Source organism: Pezoporus occidentalis, unplaced genomic scaffold, assembly GCF_034315485.1.
Source record: "Pezoporus occidentalis ecotype Australia unplaced genomic scaffold, CSIRO_AGI_Poc_V1 ctg181, whole genome shotgun sequence".
NCBI lineage: Eukaryota > Metazoa > Chordata > Aves > Psittaciformes > Psittacidae > Pezoporus > Pezoporus occidentalis.
This window is the reverse complement of record NW_026913652.1, coordinates 152,027-166,322: the sequence shown is the minus strand read 5'-3', so window position 1 is coordinate 166,322 and position 14,296 is coordinate 152,027. Positions and strand designations below refer to the sequence as shown.

Sequence of the window (14,296 nt, the reverse complement as noted above, 5' to 3'; positions counted from 1 at the left end):
GAACATTTTATTCATGAAAGAAATTTCAATCAATTTGAACTCAATACAGTTTTACTCTACCTACCAAGTATATTAACAGTCTTTGCAAAAATTACTTTAGTTTTTCTGTATCTCTCTGGATGAGATACTCCCACTTCTACTCGGGAAAACTGGGCACAGAGGTTTACTGATTGCAACACGCACTTCATTCTTGACCCTGAAGACAGGCTCTACAAATCAGTGTTCAGCAATATGCGTTATTATTGACCTTGCAGAAATCTCTGAAAGGGCAAGCACAGGCAAGATGAGGAATTTGAACCCATCTGAACAGCAGGTAAATTCAGTGATTTTACTTCGCTGCCCTGTAAATCAGTAATTTTAAAGATCCTGTCTTATTTTGACCACTAAAACGCTCCATATTTGCCACTCTTCCATGTTTCACAAAATTTAGAGTGTTCTAATGTGTTACGTTACGATTATTTCACACTATTATTTCCACTATTCATTAAATGTTTGAAGGAAGTTATTTTTTATGTCCTTTGAAGCTGTTATTTTAAGCCAAGTTGACAGTGTTCATAATATTTCAAACATGCTGACACATCATTCTACTAATGTGCACTGTAAATGCATCTGTACATGAACCTTAAAGAAAAAAAACATGCACTGACAAAATAACATATGTGAGAAAATAACACAGATTAATGACAAAATGAAAAAAATCCTCTGAGGTAGGAGATTATAATGGATCATGATCACGCTGAGGAAGTTTGGAGAAAAGCAAGGCAGAGCCGGAATGCATTTGGCTAACTTCCTTGTTAGCAAGTTACCAATATCAGTGTCATGAAGACAAAAAAAAGTCTTCCTCCTAAAGTTCCAGAAGTGTCTTTACTCTCACTACCTAACAGCTGGGAGATTTGGAACTGCACCAAAAAAACAGTGGAAGCATAAAACTGAATGAAACACTCATGGCGTGCATTACTAGTCAGGAATAAAGATGGGAATTGATCACATACCAAAAAACACTCCCTAGGCTTTTTAAAAAAAGAATACACTAAGGTGGCTTTAAGTGGCTCGCAAAAAGCGGCTAACTCATGACACTAAGAGCACTGCACCAGCTACTAGGAAGAAGAAAAATAACTGTTACAGCTGCATCCAGGACACTAACTTACACCAAACAGCTACTTTGACTTCACCAGTGATGGTAAGACATGGAATAGAAAAGATTTTGTTTCTCTCTATTATATATTTCTTTTTTTATTCTTAGCAACATAGATATATTAAAGCAATTATTGAATAACTCCATTCTGGACAAAGTTTTACTCTATGGAGCAGCAAATACAGGTTGGGTAGTTTTTTAATTCGTTTGCCCTCTGATAGACACATCAGTAGGATTCCTGTAGGTAGGTGTGACTAGCAAATTATGCGTGTAGCAGAGAATAATCAACCATTAGAAACTATGGCTACAGTGGAAAGGATTATTTCTGTGAGCTTCTGTCCCCTTCTGTAAAGGGAGTGTCTTTGTGAACACCCAGACAAAGTATGGCTTCCTATCAGTACTGCAGCAGTGTGCCCAGTTTGCTTTAGGAAAAGCCATTAGGAGACCCTCCTTCCTATTGACATAGCCACTTCTGCCATTCATACTGCTGACTTCATGACTCTCCTTCTGTGGGAAAGCTGGGACTTTATAGTTCCGCTGAAACAAAGAGAAACTTTCTCTCTCTCAAATGGGCTCTGCATTTGACAGGAGTTTCTACTCCTGTCAAAAATTCACAAGACACTAGCATAACAAGCACAAGCAACAGTACACATGTGAACAGGCAAAAGAGGCCTTTATCGGACCAGCTCTGGTGTGACAGTACAATCAAGTAAGGTACAGTTAAACACCTTCCTGAATACCTCCTCCTTCATGATGAATATATGCCAAGTGCATAATCTAAAATAATGCTGCCAGAATCATTCCTAACTGATCAAGCATAAGAAATTATGGCAACTATTTTCTGCTTTCAAACGCTAGTGATTTTTGTTATGTACTCAATACAGCCTTCTCAAGTTAAACACAAATGATGTCTTAATTTTGACTTAAAACAGATCTGTACTGTATTACAGCAAAATCTGTGTATACAATTCTCCACTTGTTCAAACAAAGTCAAATTGTATTTGCTGGATGAGAATTAAAAAATACCTCTTCAAAAATCAGAAATTGTTATTTCTACTGTGTATTTCTTCAAGCAACTTAACCCTCACATCTTTATTCTCCACTGCTTCAACCAATGCCCTGTGTTCACAACCCCAAAACTGCATCACTTCATCATGACTTAACATTTTCTTGTCTACCTTTGCAAATACCTCTGCACCCTGTCAGGCCAGTAAGTGCTTTCATCATTCCAGTCCAGGATTTTATCCCACCCTCCCCTTTCTAAATGCTACTTTGAATGCAGGTTCCTTTCTGCATTTTTTTTTCTTTTTACCCCTTTCCCACCTCCCAAAAATAATGATTTTTTTTTTAATTATTTCATCAGGATGCCTTTCAAAATACCTGATTTTAACTATACAGAGTTTTCTAGAGGGTACCAGCAGTTTTAGGTAAGAATGCCACTAAAAAAAAAACAATTGACACTGCTGCTTCTACATAAAAATCTTGAACATTTCTTAATGACACGAACCAAAGCAAAGGCAAAAATTCTTTAGGTTTTAAAAATATAAATCCAAGGACACTACCAACTTCATTTACACTAGGAAATAACTTTAGTCTTGCATTATTATACAGGGGTTACCAGCTGGAAATGACACAAAACGCACAGGATAGATCTTTAAATTATTCATAATCACCTTAAACTGCACTCAATCAGCATTGCAATATGTCACCTTATAGACATGCAAAAGTTCAAAAGCAAACTTGAAAAAGCAAACTACCAAGAGCACTATTGTTAAAGCTATACCAGAAAGCTTAATATTTCAATACTGTGTATGTTAAAATAAACAACATACACAGGTGATGAAAGCCAGTCTCTGAAAAATTTATTATTCTGTTAGAAGAAGTTTACACTTAGGATGAATTCTCAAGCTTCATGCCATTAGGAAGTTTTACTGGGTTTATAGTGGAAATAAAAACAGAAATAAAAATAGATGACAATCCCAAAATACAGGCTGTACTTTGAATATGATCAACGGGCTTTCTTTTTCCTTTTACATCTACATATTTCCTCTTGCCTTAAAGCAATCACATTTTATTCAATCTTCATGAAAAGTTCCCCAAATTGCCTGTTTTCCTTTTCAAAATCAAAAGTTTTGAAAGATGAAGTAGATGAAGTTGTGTAACTTCTTTGGTATTATTTGCCCAAAGCCATCCTAATGCTACAGCTTTCGAAGATTTATGATGCCAACTTGATTCAAAGGATTCTACCCCACCCCCAGCCTCCACTTTCTATATATAATCACAGTTTGGCTTCCAAGCCAACTGATCATAACCTCACTTCCTCCTCCTATGCATGGCGTAAGTACTTATTCCATTGAAGTGAAAGGCACTGGTCATCAATTCTTTGGCTAAGATGGTCATAAAGGAGATATGGATGATTTTTAAAATGACTAATTTTAAAAGCAGTAAAGCTTTACTGTGTGCATTTGCACTTGACATTGCAAAACTGAACTCTTGAAACTGGACTGGTTTGTAAATCATACTACACAAAGCAACAGGAAGTACTAATTGCTCTAAGCTTTGAATTACAAAGTAGTAGCAAGAATTGTACATTGCCAGTTAGATTTGTTAACTACTAGAAATTCAATTTCACGTTCAATATGAACATCAGAAATTAGAGTGTATTTCATAATCTTAAAGAATGTAAAATAGTTCCCATTCTGCCTCTGACCACATTGTATTTTACAAAATTTGACACAGTGTTAATTTTTACACATTGGACAACGTAACATTTGGCATGTAATGCCCATGCATTACTCTTGCCCTCTCCACTTGGATGCTATTCCCCTCTGACTATTGTCTGGATGAATAGTTGATTTCAGTATGAAGTTATATGAGTTACTGCTTAACATAGTCAGTACCTCAATAAAATATGGAAGTATATGGTTTTAAACACATAAGAAGAAATTACAGCAAGAAATCACAGAATAGTTTGGGGTGAAAGGGACCTTTAAACATCATCTTGTCCAACCCACTGCAATGAGCAGGGAAATCCCCAACTATACCCAATCTTCAATGGATAATATTCTATATCTAGGTATGTAGCCAAGTTTTTTTTCTTTTTTTTTTTTCCTATGGGTTATTTAGTTTTTGGAGAAGAAAACAAAACCTAAGTATAGAAGTACCAAAATTGATTCAACATTCATCACTTCATACATTAGAAGCATATATTATTATCAAATACTTGACTTACAGTCATATTCCTATCCCAGATCTGGATGGAGCCATCTTGACAGCCAGCTGCGATAAGTTTGCCGTCTCTGCTGTATGTGCAACTTGTAGGAATCACCCGTTTACCTTGACTTGATCGTGGTTTAAATACAGTTTTGTGCTTTTTTTCATTGTTAATATCCCATGTCCTCACAGTTCTGGAAAAAAAGTTTAAATAAAGAGTTGTTTTAGATAAAGTTAATACATATTAAATAATTCTTCTTATGACATAATCAATTATCTTTTTAAGCATATGACATATTATTCAAATAAGTTGTAAAGCATTTACAGCATTTAAAATTTGGTATGGCAGTCATGAAACTAATGTGACAAAAAAATATTATTTACTAATAAGCATCAGTTCTTTCCGAACTGTCAGGCAAATACGTAAAATTATTTACAACTGGACAAATGACAGATTGGAAATCAACAAGAAAGTCCTTTACATGAACTAAGACTTCAGAAAACAGGCATGAATGGTTACAGAAATTAATTAACTAAACAGATTGTCATAATTGCTCTGGCATGACAAAAACTGACTGGCAGCACTACATACTGGCTGGTTCTTCAGATGTTATTTTAAAGAAATATTTTAAAAATTTAACTGCACTATTATTATAGCTCTGCTATAATATCCTGAAGGTCTTAGAGTTCTGTTGTAAGTGTTCTTCAAACACTACACAAAGACTCATTTATGTAATACTACCATTTTGAGTTTTTCCCACATTATTAGGAAAATAAATACATCCTTTATATTTTTGATGGAAAAAGAGTATCTGCCTGGATCGTCAATGTTTCTTAGACACACAAAAACAGAGAGAACTAAAACACTTAGATACAGGTGGACTCTTTAAACTGTCTTAGACACAAATGTTTTCTGTACATTTAATATGTTGAATTCTTTCGAGATAAAAATTCAAAACTTCTCTGGCATCTAATGCAGAGAAGAGTTTCAGGATTTGGCAAAGGAAGGAAGATCATTAATTTAGAAAGTCATTAAGTTCTCAAGACAACCTCACTTGTTTAGACTGTACAAACAGTGCCTATGATCCAACAGCACGTAACTCACTGGTCCCTAGAAAACCAAATACCATTTGGCTGCCCCTTCTCCAAAAGAAGACAAGACACCATGGTGTAACACTGGGAACTTCCACTGAAAATGTAAAGCTAGACAGGCTACAGAGTTGACATACATAATAGTTCTAGGGAGGGGAAAAAGACAAGAAAATAAGCTTATAAGGCTCATAGAAATTACATTTAATCAGATATTTAATGACAGTAATGAGAAATCAGACATACTGAAACAGATCTCTTCATTAAAAAAAAAAAATCTGATCTTCAAGATTTTTTTCACCTCTTTTTATGACAGCTTACCTACATGGGAATTAAATTAAGATGCTTAACTAATACAGGAAAAAATTACCCAAAGCAGAATATGTAACAACAGATAAATAAGAAACAGATGAAAAGTTCCTTTAAGATGCACTTCACATATATGGTGGTATAAGACTACATCAGCAAGAGAACTTTCACTAGTGTATTCTCTTTGCTCTCTTTCAGCAGAAGTTATAGTCATCACCTGTTGAGCACATGGGACCTAAAGAAGGCTGAATCACCTGCCAGATACTGAAGAAAAAAAAAATCTGTACATACAAACAGACGGAGAAATCCTGAGAAACTTCCCATACTTATTTGGCAAAAAACCTTCTAAATAAACTGCCACTCCAAGCATCTGAACAGAACTTAACTTATACCAGAATACAAGAAAAGTCACATCCAACATAAGTAAAATCATAACTATGGAAGGAGCTGCCAAATAAATTGACACAACTTCATACTTTTTAACAATTCTTCAGCTACTGTTACATAAATAATCCCTAAATGTAAAAACCAAATAGAAATATCTCATCAGAGTAAGAAACAAACAAAAATATCTTTTATGTGATATACAGCAAATGAATGATACAAAGCATCTATGAAAGTATATTTTTCCATATTCCCAAATAAAATTGGTAGCACTTTTTTGATAGGAGCAATTACAATCATTTAAATATTGAATTAAAACTACTAGGTTTTGGTGAAAAAATAAGATTAAATGCTACCAACAGTGAGTGGGAACTACTCCCATTTTTCCTGACTGAATTAATTAAAAAGCAACCAACTCCAAACTGAAACGGCATACAGGCATGCCTTAGAGAGCACAGATAATAGACACCCTGAATTACTACGCGAAAATCCTATTGCTGGCTAATATATGCAAGACTTGAGGAAAACTGAATCAGAAAAGGAGACAGAGAGGAACCAACTATGAATTAACTGGCCTAAGGAACCAGAACTCCTAATGGAGGCCACGAAGAAGAGCATAGATGGAAAGAGACCATAGAAACAGGAGAATAAAAGTAAGAAACAGAAACTATCAGTTATAATGTCATACCAGGTTTGGCACGATTGCTTTCACTTCAACTGTGCAGCATGTTCATGAGACGAAAGCGGCAGAAGCACCAGCATATACTACCAAATTAGGACATACGACCCATACAACTACTTCTGGCTGAGGAACTGGCCAACAGATGCATTTAGATACAAAAGGTTACTCATCAGTATGTCCATATAACCCCTTTCAGGTTATAATGAACACAGAGGTGTAAAGATATTACAATACCTGACAACAAAACGAGATCATGGCATAAAAAGTTTGTTTTAATTGAAACGGGAAGCTCACAAGCTTCCCAGAGTGAGCCATTTTTTTGTTTGTTTTTTTTTTTTTTTCTGTTTTGCTTTGTTGTTTTTTTTTTTCCAACATCAAACCACTGGTCAGGTTAGCAATAAAAAAGGCATTGTTCATAAGGGTTCTATTTCACAGAACTAAGCTAATAAAAATCTTATCAACTTAATATTGACACATGTAAAAAAATCATATAGTTATGATGGGTGTGATGGTTTCTTCCTTAAACAATTTTTGTCTCAGGTTTAACTCAAGACAACTACACTTAATTGTCTGTTTGACACAACTCCTACCGTAGGCCAATGTACAGGCAAAACCTGAACATGCTCACTGTGACAGAAGTCCTATAAGCCTTTCACCCTTAGTATTTCCTTAAATATTAAGGTATTTTCTATCTTATTTCCGTAAAACACTAACTTTATTTGATTGCATTAGTGATGAGCATTTGGGCAATTAGACTGCACTAAAAGGAAAAAAAAATTTACTAGTTTTGAATTACTTTCTCACCCGCACTGACAGCTAATCTGCTTTGTTTCTTGTTAATGAAGTCTTTACACAAAAATCTGACTGAACAAAGAAGTTGTTTTTATTTGCATGAAGCATTAGGTTGACAACCATGGAGATGTTTGCACCAAAGCGTATCATTTCTCCAGTTCAAATCAGCAAACCACTTAATCAAGTCTTCAGAAAACCGTCTATGGACTAGGTTAATGAATCATCCCTTTAAGATCTTTTCATCCAAAGAATAAAATATTCAGTGATTTTAATGAAGTATATCAAGCTCTGTAAAGAGTGAATATGCTTTTGAATTACTAATAGTTCAAAGTCTATGTTAATGCTATTAAAACCTGGTATCTTACTGATACTATGCAGCACCTTGCAAATAGTCCTTCATTTACTATTCCAGCAACATCTAACTTCAGTATTATTATTTCAATACAGAATATTAGATGTATTACAGATATTATGTGATTCACTTATGAAAGCTGTGACAGTAAGACGAGGTACAATTTTGTGTCATTTTCCAAATGGGGCAAGGCAGCCACAAAATCCGATCTCACCTCCCACTTAGTGAAGAGTGGGATGTAATCAATCTCCTTATGTGGTACATCTGACAAAGATCAAAGGGGAAGACTTCTAGTAAAGAACATCCTGACAGTTCAAGTTACTGTCACCTGCATGAGCTGAAATGACTCAAGAGCAGTCTTGCATGGTACTGCAAAAGCAGGAAGAATAAATAACTAGGAAAACAGGATGCTCTCTAAATAGGTGGTTAGTCATGGCTATAAAATAATTAAGGCTCATTTGGATCTCAGTTTCTTCTTCACTCCAGTAAACAACTTAGATTGGAAATAACACTCAGCAGAACTCTTCATTAAATCATTGGAAAATTAGCTGAAATTAAACTAAAGCAGTCAAGCAATTAAAAGCTCTCTGAAGTAACACCTCAGATCACCCTATATACATGACAATTAGCTTGAACTATTTTTGCTTCTGTGTTAGATCTCACAGCCACATTTCTGCTGTTGCATTAGCAACAAACAGAGGTGAATAACAAAAGAGAGCAAATTATAAGTCTTAAATGTATTTTGATCATTCAAGTTGCAGAATCTATTCTAAACAATGCAAAGTTTGACTCAGCTGTACAGATTAATGATGCACTGTGGGTTACAGAAGATTTCAAAACTAAGTTTTACTTTGTATTTATGTATGAAGTAACAATCTTTGTATACCGTAGTACAATCTCCATAAAAACTTATGAAAGACAGCCAAACTGCAGCACATAAAGTACATACAAATTAATGTATTAATAGTATCTTCTGGAATACACACCAAAGTGTAAGACACTTTCCTTCTACTCTCAAAAAACTCCAAAAAGAAGACACCATTTTGTTGCAGAGAAGAAATGTGGTTCTTAGTCTCAGATCTCCAAAGAGTCACGATATAGTCCTATTCTTTCTGGATAACACAGAGCATCATTTCTCGATGTACTTGTCACAATGGTCTGCTCATGTCATAATATTGCTGCTACTGAAGAAGCCTCTACATTTACTTATGTCTTTTGTGTAAGGTTAAAAGCCTAAAGCAAATGGTTAGTGGATTCTGAAGATGAAAATAAAAGGGCTTATGCTCCCTTGCCAGTTATGTTCTTCATATGGGGGAAACACTGTTTTGCTGGAGTTGAAAATGTGTAGATTAAAAAATAGTACAAGCAGGACATAAACAAATAAAAAATATTTTTACAATCTGTTTTTCTTTTAAATTGAAAGATCAGAGAATTGACTTGGCTCTTAGACCAAAAAATAAAAATATAGAAAAAGTATCTCTGGAGTTTGAACATGCTACTTTGTAGTACTCCAGCCTTCTGTTTACCTTACTTAAGCCCTGAAATTTCAGGCTGTTCAGAAACTCCCCTTTTAGTTTACTGCACAGCCTGCTGCTACCTGAGCTACATGATCTAAGTTGGGCTCATGCTAAGCAGGGGATCGAAACGGATGAACTCCAGATGTCCTCTTTAACTTAAGTTATTCTGTGACTCTAGACAAGTTGAAAGGGGGCTTTATAATGCAGTTACAGCATATGAATATTCTTGGCAGGAACTGCTTGTATCTCAACCAACAATGAAACTATTCAAAAGCTAGTAAGACTAGAACCAAGTCCAAAATCACGACAGACATACAAATAGCATCATTGTCACAGACTTTAAGAGCTATTGGGAGATAGACAGATATTAGGAAGACTCTTCCTCCTCCGTGTTGTAAATGATGTTTCTTACTTCTTCACTCCCTTCTCCACTCATGAGTAGTTAAAAAGCACCTATCCCCAAACTTATTTGCATACTACACAAGCAACCAAGGTTTAAACTCACAGCTGAAAGAAAGTACTCCTACACAGGTCAGTCAAGTAGTGGGAAAATTCTCAGCTTCCACCCACCCCCCCCCCCCCCCCAGCTGGAACTCATGGATGCCTCCTCAATAATTCAGCTATTCTTTAAATGAGTCATTTGTCCAGATCTACTCTTCGTTTTTACTTGGGGAATCAGATCTTGGGTTAGAAAGGAATGATTAGGATCATCAAGTCCACTCCCTGCTTCTCACAGGACTAAACAATAGGACTAAGAGCACTTTTCAGATCCAACTCAACTCTGACAGCCTTGGTGCTGTGACCATATCCCTGGCGAGCCTGTTGCTGTGAATGAACAAATTCTCAGTGAAGAACCTTCTCCTAATGTCCAAACTGGACATCTGCTGTCCTGTAGCCAGTCACTAGAGAGATCAGCATGCCCCCTCTACTGCCCCCCAAGAAGGTGCAGACTGCCCCCTCAGCCTTCTCCACACTGAACAATGACATCAGCTGCTACTCCTAAGTCTTGCCCTTAAGCCCTTCCAGCATTGTGGTTGCCCTCCTCCAGACACAATTAACAGTTTGATGTTCTTCTTATATTGACGCACCCAAACCTGCACCCAGTACCCAAGGTTGGGTCACAGCAGTGCAGTGCAGACCAGGTCACCTCCCTTGACCAGCCAGGTGAGCTGTGGTCGGTGCACCCCAGGGCACAGCTGTCCCTTTTAGCTGCCAGGGCACACTGCTGACTTGTATTCAACCTGCCATCAACCTGAACACCCACATCTCTTTCCACAGGGCTTTCTCCAACTTCTCATCACCCAGTTTGTGTTTATCAGCGGGATTACCACATTCCAGGTCGAAAATTTGGCATTCACTTCTGTTAAATCTACACTCAATGGAGGCCACAGCTTCCTCCTAGTTTAGTATCATCAGCAAACTTATTTAATGCTCATTTAATTCATGCACCTTGATCATTTATAAAAACTTTGAAGAGCCCTAAAACTGAGCCCTAGGGAACCCCACTGGCTACTGGGTTAATTTTTGTACACTTGTGTGTTTAAACCCCAAATGTCTTTTCTCTTGAAGCAAAACAGCCATCAGTAATAGATGTAAACAGGCCAGACTGTTGGTACCAGGCTGAATTTGGCCCCTTACACAGTTTCATCGCTCCTGGCACCCCCAATTTTGTGAAACGATAACACATCTTTTTTAAGTGCACAAGATGTCAAAACCTAATCTGTCACATACCCATAGCCAGTGTTTAGACCCACAAGCTCCTGCTGATTTTACACAGCCCAGAATAGACATACCTAAGCTGACATTCAGTTCCTACCACTGAAAAAGCTGAACCATCTTGTTTGAAACTATGTACAATAGCTGCAGAGAAGTCAGTGTCAGAAGCTTACCAGATGCTTTCAGCCTATTGTGAAAACATGTTAAGTTAGCATACTAAGTTTATAAAACCAGTTGCATTTCCAAATGAAGGGGAAAAAAAACAAACAAACAAATTGTATTTTCATGCCATACCTGCTGTTCGCACATGAACAACATGAACAACTTCACCTGCTTGCTGAAATCACTGAATTTATATACACACCAGATATATGAACATACATGTGTATTTCAGACTACTGTGAAGCAAAACCAAATCCTTAATTTATGAGCCATCACCACTGGGTGATTCCTTAAATGATAACTTGGAAGCTTTGCATAACATGAAATTCTAAACTTACCCTTTCAGAAGCAAAACAAAACAAAACAAACAAATAAACAAAACAAAAAGAAAAGAAACAAAAAAAACCAACCAACCAAACCAACCATGATCTATTCTTTGGAATCTCTAAATGAAATCAGAAGATGAAAGCAAAATGCTTAATTAAAAAGCTAGTCTTCAGAAAAGTTTATGTTTATGGGAGCTGCAATGTAAAGACTACTTGATTAATCAATTTAATCTCAACCACGTTATGCAGAAAGTAGAGTTTTGTTCCTGTCTATGTGCATAAATGCATCCGTGTTTAAAAATTAAAGCCATTTCATTGTGTTTACGGACAGAGTATAAGCGAAATTCACTAGCACAGAGGCATGGACAATAGAAAAACTTGCTTAAATAAACAAAGAAAAAGAATCGGCACGATTTAGCATGCTTTGATACTGATTTTCTCTGCACTGCAACAGGTTTTTATTTTGCTTTAAATTTTCAGTTCTTAATGTAATCTACCTGAAATTGCATGAACTCTAATTAAGCTATCCAGTAGAAGTGTCGTTTGAAAAAGCTCTCAAATGCAAGGTCTTGTAACTGACTACATTTTTTTATTGCATCGCTAACGTTTTATTCAAGAAAAACTTCAGAAAAATATTAATATAAACATACATAGTTTATAAAGACGAAAATAGCTTTACTAACCCTTTTGTAAACATACAGCTTTCAGCAAGGGGCAGCACAGTCATTATTCAAACTCCTCTTAACCAGGCCTGCTCCTTTGCTATGCTCTCATAATCAGCTCTGCACTGCATATATATATCTATAAATAGATAGCTAGTCTCAGAAAAGCCATTTTTATGTATCTAGAGTGGACTTCATACCTTTAGACATGTCAAGACAAAAAGCAAACTACTATGCCAGTGCAGTGTAAATTACTATACACATGTGAGCTATCAGCACTTTCATGATGAAGGGACTCATATATTACGAACAAGTCTCCAGAACTGATTTTTCAAAGTCTTAAAATTTTGACTAATCGGGGGAGATTTTCACAAAGCAACATTACTTTGCCCCTAATCAACAACAGTATTCCCTCTTCCTGCAAAATACCATGCTCCTATGCCACAGGATGAGAACTCGTGCTGTTCCAGAGACAGAAGAAAGAAAAAAAGTCACCAGAAAATAACATAACTGACACATGCAATTCCTAAGTCTCATTATTGGAAATAGCTGAATTGCTATGGCTGAAATAACACATCAACTACTTGAGGACAGATAAGGTGGACATACAAATCCTGCATATTTGATTTCCTTGAAAGCCAATTCTGCTTTCCTTTTACAACATGCAATTTTTCAGAACACATTTTTACATAATCTGTATTGTATTTCAGTGTAGGTATTTAAGTAATAAATCTGGTATACAGAGTATATCAGATAATGGTTAAACAAGGCTTTTGTGCAAGCAAAAGGTATCATATTTTACACAGGTAAAAACTGAGAAAGACATCTAAAATATCTGTAACTCGCAAGGAAAAAAAATTAAAAATATACAGAAAATAAAAATAAAAATCTCAGGATCAGGCACCAGATTATCAGTTCATTACTTTTTGTGTTTACCTGCATGCACGTGCACAAACATTTGAATTCTTTAAAGGTATAAAATTTTGTTACTTCAGGTACCTCTACCTTTTGCTTTTACCTCTACTTTCTCCTTTGAATTTTATGGATATAGCACTAGTCACATATGTTTAATTCTAAAAAATATTATCTGTAACAGTTTGAAAGTGACTTAATTAAGTTAACTTGCATGATGTAAGATGTAAACTTGTAAGACTCACTACCTTAAAGTCTTGCTATATTACAGTACTGAATATGCATAAAATACTTTTAAGACACATTCCATATAATTATATGCATGGCCAAACAAAATGGGAAGAGCTCTACTGGTTTTCGAAGCCTTGCAATACTTTATACATTCCCAAGACCCTACAATCCTGAAACTGACAGACTGCAGAAGTACTTCAGCTTTCACCTGAATGAAGCACGGAGTTTTTGAATGAATTTGCTAATTCATCCCTTTGAATATAACCTGATAAGGAGGCTCTTTAAATCAAGCTAATTACCTAAAAAAAAAAAAAAAAAAAGAAAGAAAGAAAAAGAAAAGCGAAAAAAGGAGAGTTTGCATACGCCTACTTAACAACTGGTTCCCAAAGTACCAGAAACTGTGAAACTAAACTATAATGCTATAGTTTTCCAGGTACAGTGCTCAGTAGACTATTAATGTCATCTAGAACCTTCTAGGCATGGGTCCTGGATTTAAAAACCAGCCATTCTAGAGTTACTGAGACAGTTGTTACTTGATGGCTAAACTTCATGTAAATAAACATGGGCCATTTCCTACTTGGAAAAGTTTGCAAAGCAAACAAGCCCTGGCTATGCACTGTATGAATACACTTTGGTCCTCTGAGGTAGCCTCTCTGCATCAAGAAACTGGAAACATATATTCCACAGAGTATTTCAATTAGGAATTTCAATTTAATGACCCCAAAAGACAACTAAAAATATATATTTTCATATCAGCACTATACTTATTTAGTGCTCTTACAAAATTAACAAAAAATTAATAAATCCAAAGTAA

At 35.8% G+C, this 14,296-nt stretch overlaps 1 protein-coding gene across 1 annotated transcript in view; it reads right to left on the bottom strand.

Moving 5' to 3' along the window:
* Positions 1-14,296, bottom strand: part of WDR70 (WD repeat domain 70) — a 101,742-nt gene that overhangs the window by 46,349 nt on the left and 41,097 nt on the right. The window contains exon 10 of the mRNA XM_062615426.1: positions 4,368-4,542. Within this exon, the coding sequence (XP_062471410.1) occupies positions 4,368-4,542 (175 nt within the window). The remainder of the gene's footprint in view (positions 1-4,367; positions 4,543-14,296) is intronic.